At 40.0% G+C, this 15,442-nt stretch overlaps 1 protein-coding gene across 1 annotated transcript; it reads right to left on the reverse strand.

The window, feature by feature from the left end:
• Positions 1-5,572: 5,572 nt before the first annotated feature.
• LOC125251818 (phospholipid scramblase 2-like) lies at positions 5,573-14,677 on the reverse strand. The gene is made up of 8 exons (XM_048164901.1): positions 14,641-14,677; positions 14,390-14,414; positions 13,014-13,081; positions 10,878-10,932; positions 10,597-10,793; positions 10,365-10,520; positions 9,687-9,848; positions 5,573-9,589 (listed from the first exon to the last, which is right to left on the reverse strand). The coding sequence occupies exons 2-8, from the start codon at positions 14,400-14,402 to the stop codon at positions 9,503-9,505; spliced, it is 738 nt and encodes a 245-aa protein (XP_048020858.1). The 5' UTR covers positions 14,403-14,414; positions 14,641-14,677; the 3' UTR covers positions 5,573-9,502.
• Between the last annotated feature and the right edge of the window lie 765 nt (positions 14,678-15,442).

Raw genomic sequence — 15,442 nt, forward strand, 5'->3', positions numbered from 1 at the left:
CTGCAGAATGGGCAATGGAACTCCTTGCAGCATGGGGAGCATCTCTTTAGAAAATCCAGGAAATTATCTCCCTTTATGGATTGTTATGTGTTTCTTGAAAAAGAGAGAGTCCAGTTGGTCAAATAAAACATTTTAAGTTCATTTCATATAAGTAAATAGACATAAATTAGGCCTAAGCCTAGTACTTGACCATATATTGCCTGCACTGAGCTGTGTCCTTGAAATCACTAGAGTACACAGAACATGACACAATCTAACACGTGGTATTTTAACAGTCAGCTATTATGATGACCTCTCTGTTATGTCTGACTATTAAAAATGTCAAATGCCTCAATAAACCACAAGGTTGCACTACAAATAAGGCTTGTAAATTTGTAAAATTTACAGTAAAAAAAACAGCAACTGTGGTTGCCAGAACTTTACCATAAAAAATACGGTAGCAATGTTTTAGGAATTACGGGACAGCACTTAGTTTACTGTCTATTTTACAGTTAAAAACCGAACAATTTAAAGGTTTATATTGTAGTAATTACGGTTCATGACCTTTTATTTTACACGCTGTAAAAAACATATTTCATTAACTGATATAATGTTAATTTACCAACCTATTGAAGTACTAATATCTGTTTTGTACCAATAACAAAGTGGTGATGAGAGTCACATGATGAATGAAAGTTCATCAGAAGCACTTTTTCCTAAAGCTGAGAAGGACAATACAGATATATAGAAGGTACACACAGTGTCATTCACACAAACGCTAAACACCATCATGGTAGCATGAAATTTTAAAAATGCAATAAACATTAATTTAACAACATTTGATGTAGCATAAACCCTAATGTACATAACTGTTTCTTATTTTTTTCTAATCAGTTATTTAAACAAAAATACATCAAATGTAAAGTGTCACGCAGGGAATTGTGGGAATGTAAATTTATGTTTTTTCACTGTAAATTATTATAATTTGTTATTTTTCACTTCCATTTAACAAATTTAACAATATTTTACTGTAAAATTACATTAAATATACCGTTAGATCTATTACAGTTATTTACCATATATAGTATGGAAACTTTCTGTAAACAAATTAACTGTTTTTCACTGTAGCATTTTTACAGTCTTTTACCATTAAATCAGTGTACATAATATGAACATATTACTACAGTGATATTTAACATGTCCATAATATTGCTGAAGGGCGTTTGTGGTCTTTTGAAAGTACTTTGTTAATGCTTTTATATTTTTAAATTTACTTTTAATGTTCAATGGTTGAAGGGTGAGTAGAATAATGTCATCTTATTGTACCCGCTTTTTAAAAAAGCTTATTATTACGTTCATATTGTGAGCCTTTCACTGATTATTTATTATTTTATTAATATTACATTATTAATGTTACATTTGCATTTCTATTGTATAGGTATGACAAAGAAAAGTGGTGAGAAGCAGTTTTTATCTTACTTTATTTACCTCAGGAGTGTTTACAATGCAGCTATGCATGGGAAAGAATGTGCATGAGATGAGACCACTATTCAATTATTAAGACCATGGATTAAGAACACATATGCACACAGTTAACCAAATCAGAATTTATTTTCAAATGGCATGACAGTTAGAACAGCTTCAAATATGTTAATAGTCAATTAATAGCTGCAGTAGTCATGCAAGTAAACATTTAAGTTTTGATTATATTTATTAGATACATAATGTGCAAGTAGTATTTTAAATGTATTTTAAATTTGAAAGTAAAGTAAAATATAATATTTATGTTATATCATAATACGTGTGACCCTGTAGTTGCATTTCTTTGATGACGTTGCGGTGCGTTCCAAATGAGTGATTATTGTCAGCGAAGTCCACTTCATTATATATCCCATGCTCAGGGAGTAGGGAGCAGTGAACACTGCATAGGGACACTGTCAATCAGAATGCACCTCAAGTGTGCTGCACAAGTCTTGAAAAGTGAAGCCCCCTGTTGGCTGGCTGCAGTATAGGTCTTAAACCCTGCCCACTACATGTAATCGAATGGGACGGCAAATTAAAAAACTAAAAAATCCAATTACATTTCAAATAATTTTTACATAGATGGTTTCTGTCATTTTAGGTAGTTCTCATCACAAAGACATATGTTTAACTGTTCGTTTTCCCAGTAAGTTTGGTTTTAGTTAGTTTTTTGATGCTATAGAAATGGGGTGTAACATCATGATTGACAGTTGTGCTTTACAACTGAGTCTGCAGGAGCGGGAGGATAGGTCTTGATGCCGTGGTTCCACCTCAGGATCACTACTGCATAGACTCTGGCTCCAAATGATATAATCAGCAACGACTGTTACTGGGATATTTTGGCTTCATTTTTCTGCAGTGGAAGGAAGCATAGAGCATTAACAAATCATTGTTTAATATTAGCCAAACCACATTTAATTCAAATGTAATATCTGGTCACTTTGCGATAGAAATGCTACAGCCTGATGTGGAAAAACTCAGTGCGAGGGTTTAAACTTCTATTTTGAAATCGCGGTGAACAACAATTTGTATATTTAGAAACATATTGATGTATTCCATCACATACCTGAAAGTGACGCACAGCAGGATCCATCACTTCTGCTGTGGTCTTTTCCCGGGTATAGATGTTCATCAATTATGATCATTTGCAGCCACCCGCAAACATGAGGTGGGGGCTAGGTGGATGCGGGAATGGAGTGTTGCGTGTGCTTACTGCATTCACCATAGAATATAGAATGATTTTTTTTTTTTGAGCAACATAGATGGTGGCCAAACACACCCAGCACCCCCAACCCCCCCATACCACAACACCCCCTTTATTATAATTTCAGTTCCCTTTCGAGGGAACTCACATTGCGTCTGATAGGATCGCTTTGGGAATGCCCCCAGCATGATTGTGTCTGATGCACGTCTGTCAACTAGTCCAATGGCGAGAGTGAATGTCACGGGCGGGTGACATCACGACCAGGAAAGGATAAATACACATCCGGCGAGACCGGCTTCAGCTTTTCTGCCTCAGCAAAGCGCTCTGTGTCACACTGTCTTGTCTATTTATTGTTGTCTGTCCCGAAATAGTACAGCTCAATATACAGTTATTATGGCACCTCAGGCATTTAAATTGTGTGCTCCTCCCTGCCCTCGTTTCCTAATGGTTGGGGATACTCGCGATTTGTGCATGATGTGTTTGGGAGCGGAGCATGTTCTTTCAGCCTTCGAGGGGGCTGAATGTGGGCATTGTGAGAAGTTTCCTCTGAGGACGCTCTGCTCCCACCTTGCACTTTCAAGGAAACAGCGCAGGCAAGCATTCCCCATGGCCTGGACCCGCGGCTGCTGAGGCAGCGCGGAGAAAGATGTCATGGAGTTCGCAGATGGATCTGTCAGCGGGGATTGAGATGGGCATGAGTGCCCTTTCTCAGCCTTTACCTGGCATATCTGTCACCCCCTCTCTGGTGTCGGAAGCCCACCCAGTGGCTTCTTCTGCCCAGGGAGAGGGCTCGACGATTTAATACTCCAGTTCTGAGGAGGTGGATGTGTTGAGCGTTGATATGGGGGAAGATGACTTGCCATCTCTTTCCCTAGAGTATGAGGAGCTGGTGGAGGTGTTATCTCGCACTGTGTCTACTGTTATACATTGAATGGCCAGCCAAGAAACAGGCCGCTCATCCTAAAAGCAAGCTGGACAAGAGTTTTCTATCATCAAATAAAGCACCTCCACCAAGGGGCCTTCCATTCTTCCATGATCTCCATGATGAGTTGGCGAGATCATGGAGAAAACCATATTCATCACGTTTATTCAGCCCTCACGTGAAACATTACTCTGATATAAGAGGGCTGAAGGAATATGGTTATGGGGCGATGCCCCTGGTTGAACATACGCTTCCGAGCTATCTGTCCCCAGGCTCAGCATCATCCCTGAAGGCCCCCACGCTTCCCACAAAGCCACTCAAAGCTACATCAGGGCAAGTGGGGAAAGTGTATACAGCGGCAGGTCAGGCTGGTGCATGCTTACACACGATGGCTATCTTGCAAGCGTACCAAGCACGCCCTGCTGAAGAATTTGGATGGTGAGGAGGGGAGGGGATTGGCCCAGACTCAGTTTGAGAACTGCATCGAGCCACAGATCTATCTCTTAGAGACAGCAACAGAGAGGCACCTGTGGCTCAATCTGTTTGAGTTAACCCTCAGGGGTCTGAGGATTTTTGGGGCTTTGGTGAAGTTTTGACATGCCCTGACATTTGTGCTTTTTTCAGTTGTTCATAAACATATAAATGACAAAAGTGTCATTACACTGTATTCAGCACAAACTAGGCTACAATAATATGTGAGGAACATGTATGTACATGTTTGTGTTTTTGAAGGAATAACGTTTATGCGTGGTTATTGAAAAAACAAAAAACTTAAGTCACTGAAATAAAGCCAAAAAATATATATTAAATCTTTGTTCACAAGACTTCTGTGTATTTGAGGTTGTAGACTAGAGTTTTTGCTTCAAAATGAGGTAAAAATTATGCTGCCTGCTTGTTCATATAAAACAATAGAGAGATTTAAATTTTCTAAAACATCTTTGGTCAAGAAACACAGTATGCATGGAGGCGTGAATCATCATGAATAATGGATGATTCTCACGTGAGAAGACAAAAGAATCGCGTAAAGAGCTCTAATGACCTCCATAAATAATGAGCTCTTTCAGACAGGTAGGCTGTGAAAAACCCTCTGTTGATCATGTCTCAAAACTCATCATGGTGTAAATCAAACATACAGAAAAAACAGCAATACTGTGAAATATTATTACAATTTAAAATAATGGTATTCTATTATATACTTTAAAATATAATGTATTTCTGTGATGCAAAGTGTCTGAACAATTATGTTACCTCTATGGCATTTCATATAGGCTTTTAGCTTAAAAGCATGCACATTTGGAGAAATATTGATGGATTCTCATATGTTTGTCAATTTTCTATACAGAGGAGTAATATTTATTCAGGATTTATTGTCATTACTATGAGCGCTGGATACTGTGTTTTCAATTCATACTTGCAGCCGGAGGGCGCTCTGCCCCTTTTGTCCACAAATGCCTTCTAAAGAAGAATAGGCAATCCAGGAACTAACCGAACTAACAGAGGCCAGAGATCGCTAACTATGGCTATTCAAAACACTTTTCAAGACAATAAATACACGATTGAGATGATGTATGCATGTATTGACTGAATTTGCATCTGAATAGCGCTCCCTCCGTGGGCGTGGCCGCATTAGCGGATAATGAGCTGAATCACAGACTTCTGACGTGGCTCTCTTTTCATACAGATTACATAAACACAGAATATTTGTTTTCGATTTGACTTACACGATTTAAAACCTGACATTTCAATGTTTTTTTTAGACATAAGTCTTATTTTTTTGTGATTAGTATTCACTAAGTTACAGTTCATTTTCTGAGAACTATCAGATTGGAGTTCGTTCAGAGGGAGACGAGAGATCACGCATCATGTTAGTTTTCTTTATTTTACAAAAAGCACAACATTTTGTTGTTACTCTGAGTGTATACAAATAAAAGAAGATATTCCACAGATTAAAATGGTGTATAACTCTTAATTGTATGTGCAACATTGACAGAGTATTTTGAGTCTCTTTCACACCGGTTAGAAAAAAAACGCGGTGATCACGCCGGTGTGACCGCCGACCCGAGGGAGTTAAAGGATAAAGACAGGGCCTTTTTCCTGGACGCCCCACTTGCGCCATCTGGCCTGTTCGGCGATGCTGTCACATCAGTCGTCGACAGGTTCCAGGAGGCTAAGAAGCAGGCGGAGGCATTCAAAAAGTATTTACCATGCCGCCTTCCATCCTCTGGGGTTGCTGGGCGTGAGTAACCCCAGCCGTATAGCTCCTCATACAGAGCACAGCAAAAGGAGAATGTTGCCTCTCGTGCTTCACCTCAAAGACATGGTGGGCCGGGAAGGCACTCTCAGCCCAAGCCTCCTAAGCCGAAGACAGAAGAAGTCCTGATGCCAGTGGTGTCAGACTTCTGAGAGCAGCCCCACACGGGGTGGTGTGGTACTCACCTCAGTATATGGTGCCCGTCCCACCTTGTGGGCCCTCAGGAGGCCGTTCTGCCAGCCCCGCCATCTCTGGTGCTTCAGGGCACAGAGGTTCCCAGCAAATTAGTGATGCAGAGCTCAGAACAACATGACGCTGCGTCACATTCACATCCTCTGAGGAGGATAAATTTACATTTACAATGTGCTGTAAATTTACAATGTGCTGTAAACAATAAACCAGAGGCCAGCCTCGAGAGGCTGGTTCCCTTGGTAGATTTTCTGATAGAGTGGAAATCTCTTCAAAATATCTCACGTTGGGTCCTGCAAATTATAGAGAAAAGTTATAAAATCCAGTTTTGGTGCAGCCCACCTCTATTCAAAGGAGTGCTGCAAACAACAGTACTTCCATAGCAGGCTCTGGTGTTGGAGCAAGAAATAAAAACCTTTATTAGCAAAAGAGGCTATTGAGAGGGTTCCGGTTGCCGACAGGGAGTCGGGGTTTTACAGCCGGTATTTCTTGGTTCCAGAAAAAAATGGGGGGTTGCGCCATATTTTAGATCTACATCATCTGAATCGAGCAGTACGAAAGCTAAAATTCAAGATGCTGATGATAAGTCAAATCGTGACTTAAATCAAAACTGAGGATTGGTTTGTCACAATAGATCTCAAGGACGCATACTTCCATGTCTCCATCCTTCCACAGCACAGGAAGTTCCTGAGGTTAGCTTTCGGGGGCACTGCGTACCAATTTCGGGTTCTTCCGTTCGGCCTAGCTCTTTCACCCTGCACATTCACGAAATACGTAGATGCAGCGCTGGCCCCGCTCAGGCTGCAGGGCATGCGCATCCTGAATTATATCGACGACTGGTTAATATTAGCACGGTCAGAGGAGATGGCGGTTCAGCATCGAGATGTCGTTCTCACCCATATTCAGAAATTGGGGTTAAGACTGAATGCCAAGAAAAGCGTGCTTACTCCACGACAGAGGACCACTTTTCTTGGTGTGGTTTGGGATTTAGTGACAATGCGAGCATGTCTCTCACCAGTTCACATCACTGCTTTTCTATCAGCCGTACAAGAATTGAAGCTAGGCCAGTCACACACTGTAATACAGTTTCAGAGACTGTTGGGTCTGATGGCAGCAGCATCCATTGTGATACCTTTTGGCCTACTGTACATGAGACACTTACGGTGGTTGCTCAGGACCAAAGGGTTTTCCCCGAGGGACAACCCACTTCGTATGATCAAGATCACATGGCACTGTCTCCATGCCTTGTTCATATGGAAGAAAAACTGGTTCCTGTCCCAGGGCCCTGTGTTAGGAGCTCAGTGTCGTTGTGTCACTCTGACGACAGGCGCTTCTCTCACAGGCTGGGGAGCGGTAATGGAAGGCCACTTAGCTCAGGGTCTGTGGAAGAGTCATCAGCTCTCGTGGCACATAAATTGCCTGGTGATGATGGCGGTCTTCAATGCATTGAAGTTCTTCCTTCCAGACCTGAGGGGCCATCATGTGCTTGTCAGGACAAACAACACATCAGTGGTCTCTTATCAGTGGTCTCTTATATAAATAGACAGGTTTGCTGGAATATAGATTGCTCCTTGAGAGCAATCTATATTCCAGGGACACAGAATATAGGAGCAGAGATCCTGTCGAGGCAGGGGCTGAGGCCAAGGGAATGGAGACTTTACCCAGATGTGGTGAAGATCATATGGGAGATTTATGGCCAAGCGGAAGTGGATCTGTTCGCGTCTCAGGATACGATGCACTGTCCAATTTGGTTCTCCCTCACAAACCCAGCTCCTCTTGGACTGGATGCCATGGTACAGACGTGGCCAAGGCTGCGTCTGTATGCATTTCCCCCAGTTGTTCTGCTCCTGGGGGTTCTGGAGAAAATTTGCCAGAAAGGGATAAGTCTACTGCTAGTAGCAACTCACTGGCCGAGCTGGATATGGTTTTCGGACCTGATAGCTCTTCTCAATGGCTCACCTTGGAAGATTCCGATCAGGAGGGACCTCCTGTCTCAGGCGGGGGGCATGATTCATCATCCCCGTCCAGAAATGTGGAACCTGTGGGTTTGGCCTCTGAGGGGGCCCAACTCATAGAATCTGGTCTCTCAACTGAGGTTGTAGAGACCATTCTTCACTCCAGAGCTCCTTTTCACTTTTCACTTCCTGGTGTCACAAACGACAGTTGGATCCAGTCTACTGCCCGATTGGTTCAGTACTTGAGTTTCTACAGAGTCGCTTCTCTTCTGGGTTAACCCCATCTACACTTAAGGTGTATGTTTCAAATATCTCTGCTTACCATGCCCATGTGGATGGTATTACTGTGGGGAAAAACCCATTAGTTATTTGTTTCCTCCGTGGCACCCAGAGGCTGAGGCCTGTGATGCGCACTAGGGTCCCTGCTTGGGATTTGGCTATTGGCCTATCTACAGCTCCATTTGAGCCACTTGAGTCAGTCTCAGATAAGTTCCTGACACTTAAGACTGTCTTCCTTCTTGCCATCTCATCCCTTAAGAGAGTAGGATACCTTCAGGCCCTTTCAGTGTGCCCAACTTGTCTTGAATTTGCACTGGGGGTGGTCAAAGCCTTCCTTTATCCTAAACCTGGATATATTCCAAAGGTTTTGACTAACGTTCCTAGGCCTATAGTGCTGCAAGCCTTTTGTCCTCCTCCATTTGTAACCCCAGACCAGGAGAAACTGAATCTTCTGTGTCCACATATGACACATATGTCCACAGAGCTGCCCTGTGGAGGAAAGCAGACCAGTTATTTGTGTGCTTTGGACCACATAACAGGGATCGTCCTGCATCCAAACACACTGTAAGCAAGTGGATAGTTGAGGCTATTTCACTCGCCTACGAGGTCTCAGGCCAGCAGTGTCCATTAGCTGTCAGGGCTCACTCGACTAGGAGTATGGTGGCCTCCAAGGCCTTAATTTCGGGGGTTTCCCTCAAAGAGATCTGCGATGCGGCCTGTTGGTCCTCGCCTCTCCCATTTGTGAGGTACTATGACCTTGACCTGGACGTGGCTCCAGGATCATCGGTTTTGCTGTCTTAAGTGTGCCACAGTTTTACACAGACAGGTATTTGTGATTATGCCGTTTTAGTATATCATTCCCAAAGCGATCCTATCGATCGGACACAGCACGAGTTCCCTCAAAAGGGAACATCTCAGGTTACGTATGTAACCATAGTTCCCTGAGAAAGGGAATGAGACGCTGTGTCACTTTGCCATACTCCCTGCATCCCTGTGATCGATTTGCTTCAGCAGTTTGAGCCAAAGCCGGTCTCACTGGATCTGTATTTATCCTTTCCTGGTCGTGACATCACCCGCCCGTGACGTTCACTCTCGCCATTGGACTAGTTGACAGATGTGCATCAGATGCAATCACGCTCGGGCTGTTCCCAAAGCGAACCTATCGGACGCAGCGTCTCTTTCCCTTTCTCAGGGAACTATGGTTACATACGTAACCTGAGACAATCTACGTTGAACAGATTTACCACAAAGTTTACCGGGTTTTTTGGCTTATCATAATAAATGAAGTCCTAAAAAAAGAATGGAGTTATAATTACAAAGTATTATAATACAAAAAGATCAATAAAATGTTTTTTTTTTTAAAAAGTATTTTTTAACAATATTTACAATAAGTATGCAGGCCCCCAATAGTGTAGCTTTCATTTTGAAATCCAGGTTGCTTGGAAACCTCACTACAAAATCTGCACCTGCATTTAGTCCACAGCATGAGAAGGGTTTGAAGATCTTGCCAAATGGTCTGTCTATCGCTGCCCCATTCAAAGACACCAGCTGTGGTCACAGTATAGACAAGTGATAGCAACAAACATTAACACAAGCAAAGGTTACTAGCTAGTCCTCATCTACAGTATTTTTTTAACATTACAGTTTCATTAGAATATTTTAGTAAATAGGCCTATTGGGATCTATGATAAATGTTTTCAGAAAACAGCACTGGATTTACAATTTAAGCTTCATTCTGCTACTGTTTAAGAAAGCAAACAAGATCATGTTAGCTCTGACATTTAAAACCAAAGAAATGTGTGGGGGTCAGGTTTTTCCCTTCAGTGTGGGGATCAAATTTCCCCAGAAATATAGAACAACCTGAATCACCTACAGCCAATGTGGGTCAGGCAACAAGGAAAATGGCTTAACAAGCTTACTAAAAGCATTAAAATCATAATCGGATAATGCTTAAAAGTTCATGTGAAGGTTATCATTAAGGTAAATAGTAGAAAATAACTTGGGTCAATTTAAGAAATAATAAAAGTCAATGGAAAGTAGAAACTTGTTCTGAGTGTGCATCACCTCAAAGTTCTCATCTGTGAAGAAGGCCACACAAGGCCCCACAATCTTAAATGCCGGTTCACCTCGTTCATTCTCAACAGTCAATTTAGGTAGGCAAACATGCCAGTTTTGCCGAACATGTCCAATGGCAACGCCTGGTGGAGACTGAACTTCCAGCTAAAATATACATACAACATATAATATACGGTACAACATAATCAAGGGCTAAACAAGACAGAGATAGCGTACATACCTCATGACTGAAGGTGCTGCAAGCATACGGGTGGACCAGTCTGATGATCTCTTGATTTGAGTGATTAATAACATTCATTATGAATTCTCTATTGAGTTGCCTGCTACAATAATCGCTGTCCTCAAGAATACTAAAAACATTGTTCCCGATGTCATCCTTCACCTTATATCTGTTGTTAGAGTTTATTCCACAGCAAACTTTGATAAAGTAAAAGGAAGGAGATTAGGGTGTTGCTCATTTTATTTCGCTGTATTTCATTTATGAAATGCTGATGAACAAACCTTCATTAAAACATTCGTCCAGATGTTGTTCTTTGTAGACAAACAATTGATCAATCTGAAATAAACATGAAAATCACAGTCTAATACAATAATACAATAGAATATGCAAATGTTACATTCATCACCATAAACATTCATAAATACTCTAGTTAGTATAATAATGTTTTTGGGGGGGGGGGGATTGTTGTTTTTTTCACATTTGTAAACTCCTCCAATGCAAAGCCATTGAAAAACTCTTTGAACGCCAATGACAGTTGGGTGATTTTCCCTCTCCCTCTCCAAGAAGTTTAAAGTTTATGGCACATGAAACTCAGAAACTCAGGTATAAATTATCTCTGAGTTTCCTAGTAGTAAATACAAATTGAGTTTACAAGTGATGTATAAGCATTGCCTTATTCTCTATGTCATTCACAGTGCCCTTCAAACTGAACATGTTTGCTCCTTCGGACTGGAATCTCACTTAAGATGGCACAATGCCCTGTGAAGTCCACTTCGCAGTCCACTACGGTCAAATGGAATGCACCTTGGTTGTTGTTTTTTATCTCTTCTTTTTTTCCCACAACAGCTAAAACACCTTGTCTTGTCATTAAAGTAGTGCCTATTTACATGTATGAATCACCATTTAAAGCATATTGTATGTATTATAGACATCGAAAATAGCTTGTATTTGATCGAGATTCCAGAATCACCAGCAAGCTTTCTAGATATGGTGAATGTTTATATGGTTGTCAGCAATGGGATGCTAAATATCATTTTGGCTTTAATAAGATTCCCACCAATAAATAGGCAAGAATAAACCTGGGGTCGATTCCTCATACCTTGCCTAATACATCTGAGATGATATGACAGATGCCAGATCTTCCAAACATGATTAATCTTTGACAAAAATAATGACTTTATTCAACAATTTCTTCTCTTCCCTGTCATCCTCCTACACACTTTCCATTGTAGACATGATGCAGCACTTCTGGGTTCTACGTCAGAACATCAACACATTATTGGCTGGCTCCTGCGTCAGAATCACATGCATGAATCGTGCCACTCACTATACTGAGTCACCATTCTGACGTAGAACCTGGAAACGTAAACAGTGAAGGAGAATGACAGGGAAGAGAAGAATATCCCCCATACCCTCATTCACTATTCCCCACATTAGTCCACTAATATAATTTACTTGAAGGAATGAATGAAAACAAGAGAACGAATTCGGACACTGAGTGTGCCAGAAGGGCTGCCACTTTTGCATAGATTGAGCTTTCGTGAACGTAGCATAAGCTTGTTGTTTTGGTTCAGGAGGAACTGTAAAAGGTAGCTGCTGTTTCGGTTGCAGTGCTTCGTAATTTTGTAAGACAGTTAATTTTGTCTCTAATATTTTTTCACAATAAACTGAGCATCAGATATATGTCACTTTACTCACAGCTGATTGGTCCAGTTTTGGTCCATGATGATGAACACAGCTAGAAACCACCTTCTTGAGACAAAGTTTGCTCAAACTAATCTCAGACTTACCTGGGTAGCAACTGAAACCAGCTTTGTGTAACATGCCTCATGAAATTTTCTTTTTGAATAATACAAGACTATAAACAAGCACCGGAACTCTTATTTTGAAATGTCTGAAATAAAATATGCGCTCTCTTGCCTTATGCTGCCTTCACGTGCTATCGGAAATTTCATAATTCCCACTTCAGAAGTCGTGATTACGAGCTTGTTGCATTCAAATGCTTGTCGGAATGAATAGGAATCATTGAGGACACCAGGTTTATTCTTGTCTATTTTTTGGTAGAATCTTATTAAAACAAAAAATATATTTGGTGTCCCATGCCCTGACAACCATACAAATTCACGATACTAGTCCACTTGCTGACGATCTTCACATGCCAACCGGTCTCACGGCAGTTTGTGACATAGTCACGAAATTGTGTATAACACATACAATATGCTTCAAATGATTATTCATATATGTAAATATGCTCTACATTAATGACAAAGACAATCTAGCTGTTGTGGGATAAAAATCGAATAAATCGTACACGTCACAGCAGTAGTCCCCCCCGCACTATTGAGCAAGTGAGCTGATAAACCTTATTATATCATAAACATTATTATTAATAATAAACATATCCAGTCTTAACTGACCCAGGTCAAGGTCTCCATATGACAAGGACAGTGGTACGGGTCTGGGCAAGGTATCATTGCTATGTCATCTAGTGGAGCAAAAACAGATATGTGTTTGAATCAAACAGTTTTTTTAAAACAAATTATTACACGTCATCTTTCTTACACAACATTCAATTGGGTTTATGTACTTCATATATGCAGATCATAACTTTCTTGTTCCCACTTTTAAGTTCTAAAAATATTTTAATGCAAGAAATATTGAAACACATAATTACTTGATTCAGTACACTGGTTTAAATTTGTCTTTCATAAACAGTCCCTTGTGAAGTGAATAGTAGTGAAATTAAATGAATTGAATGTGCACTTGTAGTGTAGCCTACTTAAAATCTAAAAAATATATTTAAAAAATGTATTTACAGATAGCCTATGCAGCGTTCACGCCATGTTTACCGTAATTTCGAGATGACAACACGTGACGTTCTACACAGAGCTGTTCACGTCCTCGGACTGGGAATTTTGCATTTCTATGGCAACACTATTAAGGTGGTTAAGTAGGAGCTCTCCGAAAATTCCCATCTTACAACTTATTCTCCATTCATCCAAACATGTTGTAAATAGAAACCTTATGCACTATACCAATGGCCAAACCAATATGCTATTATTACAGAGAAAACTGATCCTAGACCTGCAGTTATGGGCAGCTTTTTCCTCTAAGCAATTATAAGCAGCAGCAGGCAGTGGTTTAAGTGAGAAAATTCCACTTTAGTCTCAATGTATTTGCAGTCTGTGTTTTTCTCTTCACGAGATGTGAATAACTTTTGTGTAATGAAATCATCAGATGCACAAACGCTTGGAGAGAAAGACACAATGGAGTGTCAGGACCAACAAGTAAAAAAATAAATCGCCACCTATGGTATTGGTAACCTAGTGACCAATAGGCTAGTATATAAAATACCATCAGTGGAAACAGCCATTTAGTCGCGTGTTTAATGTTCGCTACATCAGAATTTATTCGGCAAATAAGATTCCTTCTCCCATTATTCACATTAACTCTTTTTCACACAAGTCAAAAACCACCTCAAGCGAGCATAAAAACCTTTTAGCCAATTAAAAAGTGAAATTTGTCGTTTCCATCACTCGTTTCTGATGTGATACTTCAAAATGCGCATAAAAACAGGGTGATGTATAAAAACATAGCTACTGTCATCTGCACTCCCCATATAGGGGATCTCTATCTGGTAATCTCTATCTCTATCTGAAACTCTTTTTAACAGTATCCTAAAGTGCACTTCTTTTTCACAAGGGGTCAAGCATATTCTGCATCCACACAGTGCCTGTTATAGGCAAACAAACACAACAGGCACAGATAAACACCATCACTTTAACCAACTCACCTGACAATTCCATATCTTAGTATGTCTGGCAAGAGAGAATACATACATAAATACATAGATACATACATAATTACATCAATATCATTTACACACATTTTGTTCTCTTTCATTATTTAATCATTGTAAAAAAATAAATGGTAAAACCTCAATAAGACTATAAAACTGCACATTCATATATCAAATAAAAATTAAAACATGAATTAAAATTAAATGATTTTAAATGATCATACTGAGAGATATACCATACATACCAGTGAGAATTAAATCGTCTTTTTGGCAGTAACACTGATAAGTAAAGGAAATGTTTCTCTCATGACAAAAAAACCCTGTGGTTGAACAGGGGATTGACCTTTTTTTTTTTCTTTTTTTTTTTGCCAACATTAAATGTGTGGTTGAACAGGGGTTTGACACACTTAAAAATGTTAACACCTTGAAAATGTTCTGTTAGTTCTGGTAACTATGAAGATAAATAATTATGCATTATTAGGCATTTTTACCTTTATTTATTCCTTGTTTGCAACTGTTGAATATCAGCTTTATCAAATTTCTAGACATTTTTTGCATTTTGGCAAGGCAAGTTTATTTAGCACATTTCATACACAATGGTAATTCAAAGTGCTTTATATTAAAATAATTTAAAAAAAAATTTTTAAATAATAATTAAAATTAAATTAATTAAATAATTAATAATTAAAATTAAAATAATTACAACAGACCTCACCATTCCTAATGTAATTCTTTCAAAACATTCATATTTCAAAACATCCATTTTGACAAGAGGCCTGCTGATATATGTACACTCTTCCACTGCATGGCTGATTAGGGATGTTGGTAGTGTTCTTCTTTTCTTTTAAAGAACATAAATATTTCTGGCCAAATTATATATTAAAAGTGAGGCTCCTGCACCTCCTCCCTCGCACCACCGGAGGGAGACATCACCTGAATATTGACTGTTTTCCATTCGGACTTCATTTCCCATAGGCCCTCATTCTTGAGACTGATTGCGTGCACCTGTACCACATGACACACAAACACCTCATTAAGCAGCTCTCA

The sequence above is a fragment of the Megalobrama amblycephala genome, linkage group LG17 (genome assembly GCF_018812025.1).
Source record: "Megalobrama amblycephala isolate DHTTF-2021 linkage group LG17, ASM1881202v1, whole genome shotgun sequence".
Classification (NCBI taxonomy): Eukaryota; Metazoa; Chordata; class Actinopteri; order Cypriniformes; family Xenocyprididae; genus Megalobrama; species Megalobrama amblycephala.

Bases quoted from the DNA above. Each gene is read 5' to 3' on its own strand.
- LOC125251818 (XM_048164901.1), bottom strand. The intron at 10,933-13,013 runs GTCAGTTAAGAC...TGTTTATTTCAG, and splicing joins ATATGGAGACCTTGACCTGG to ATTGATCAATTGTTTGTCTA. The intron at 10,794-10,877 runs GTTTGTTCATCA...ACTTTATCAAAG, and splicing joins GGACGAATGTTTTAATGAAG to TTTGCTGTGGAATAAACTCT.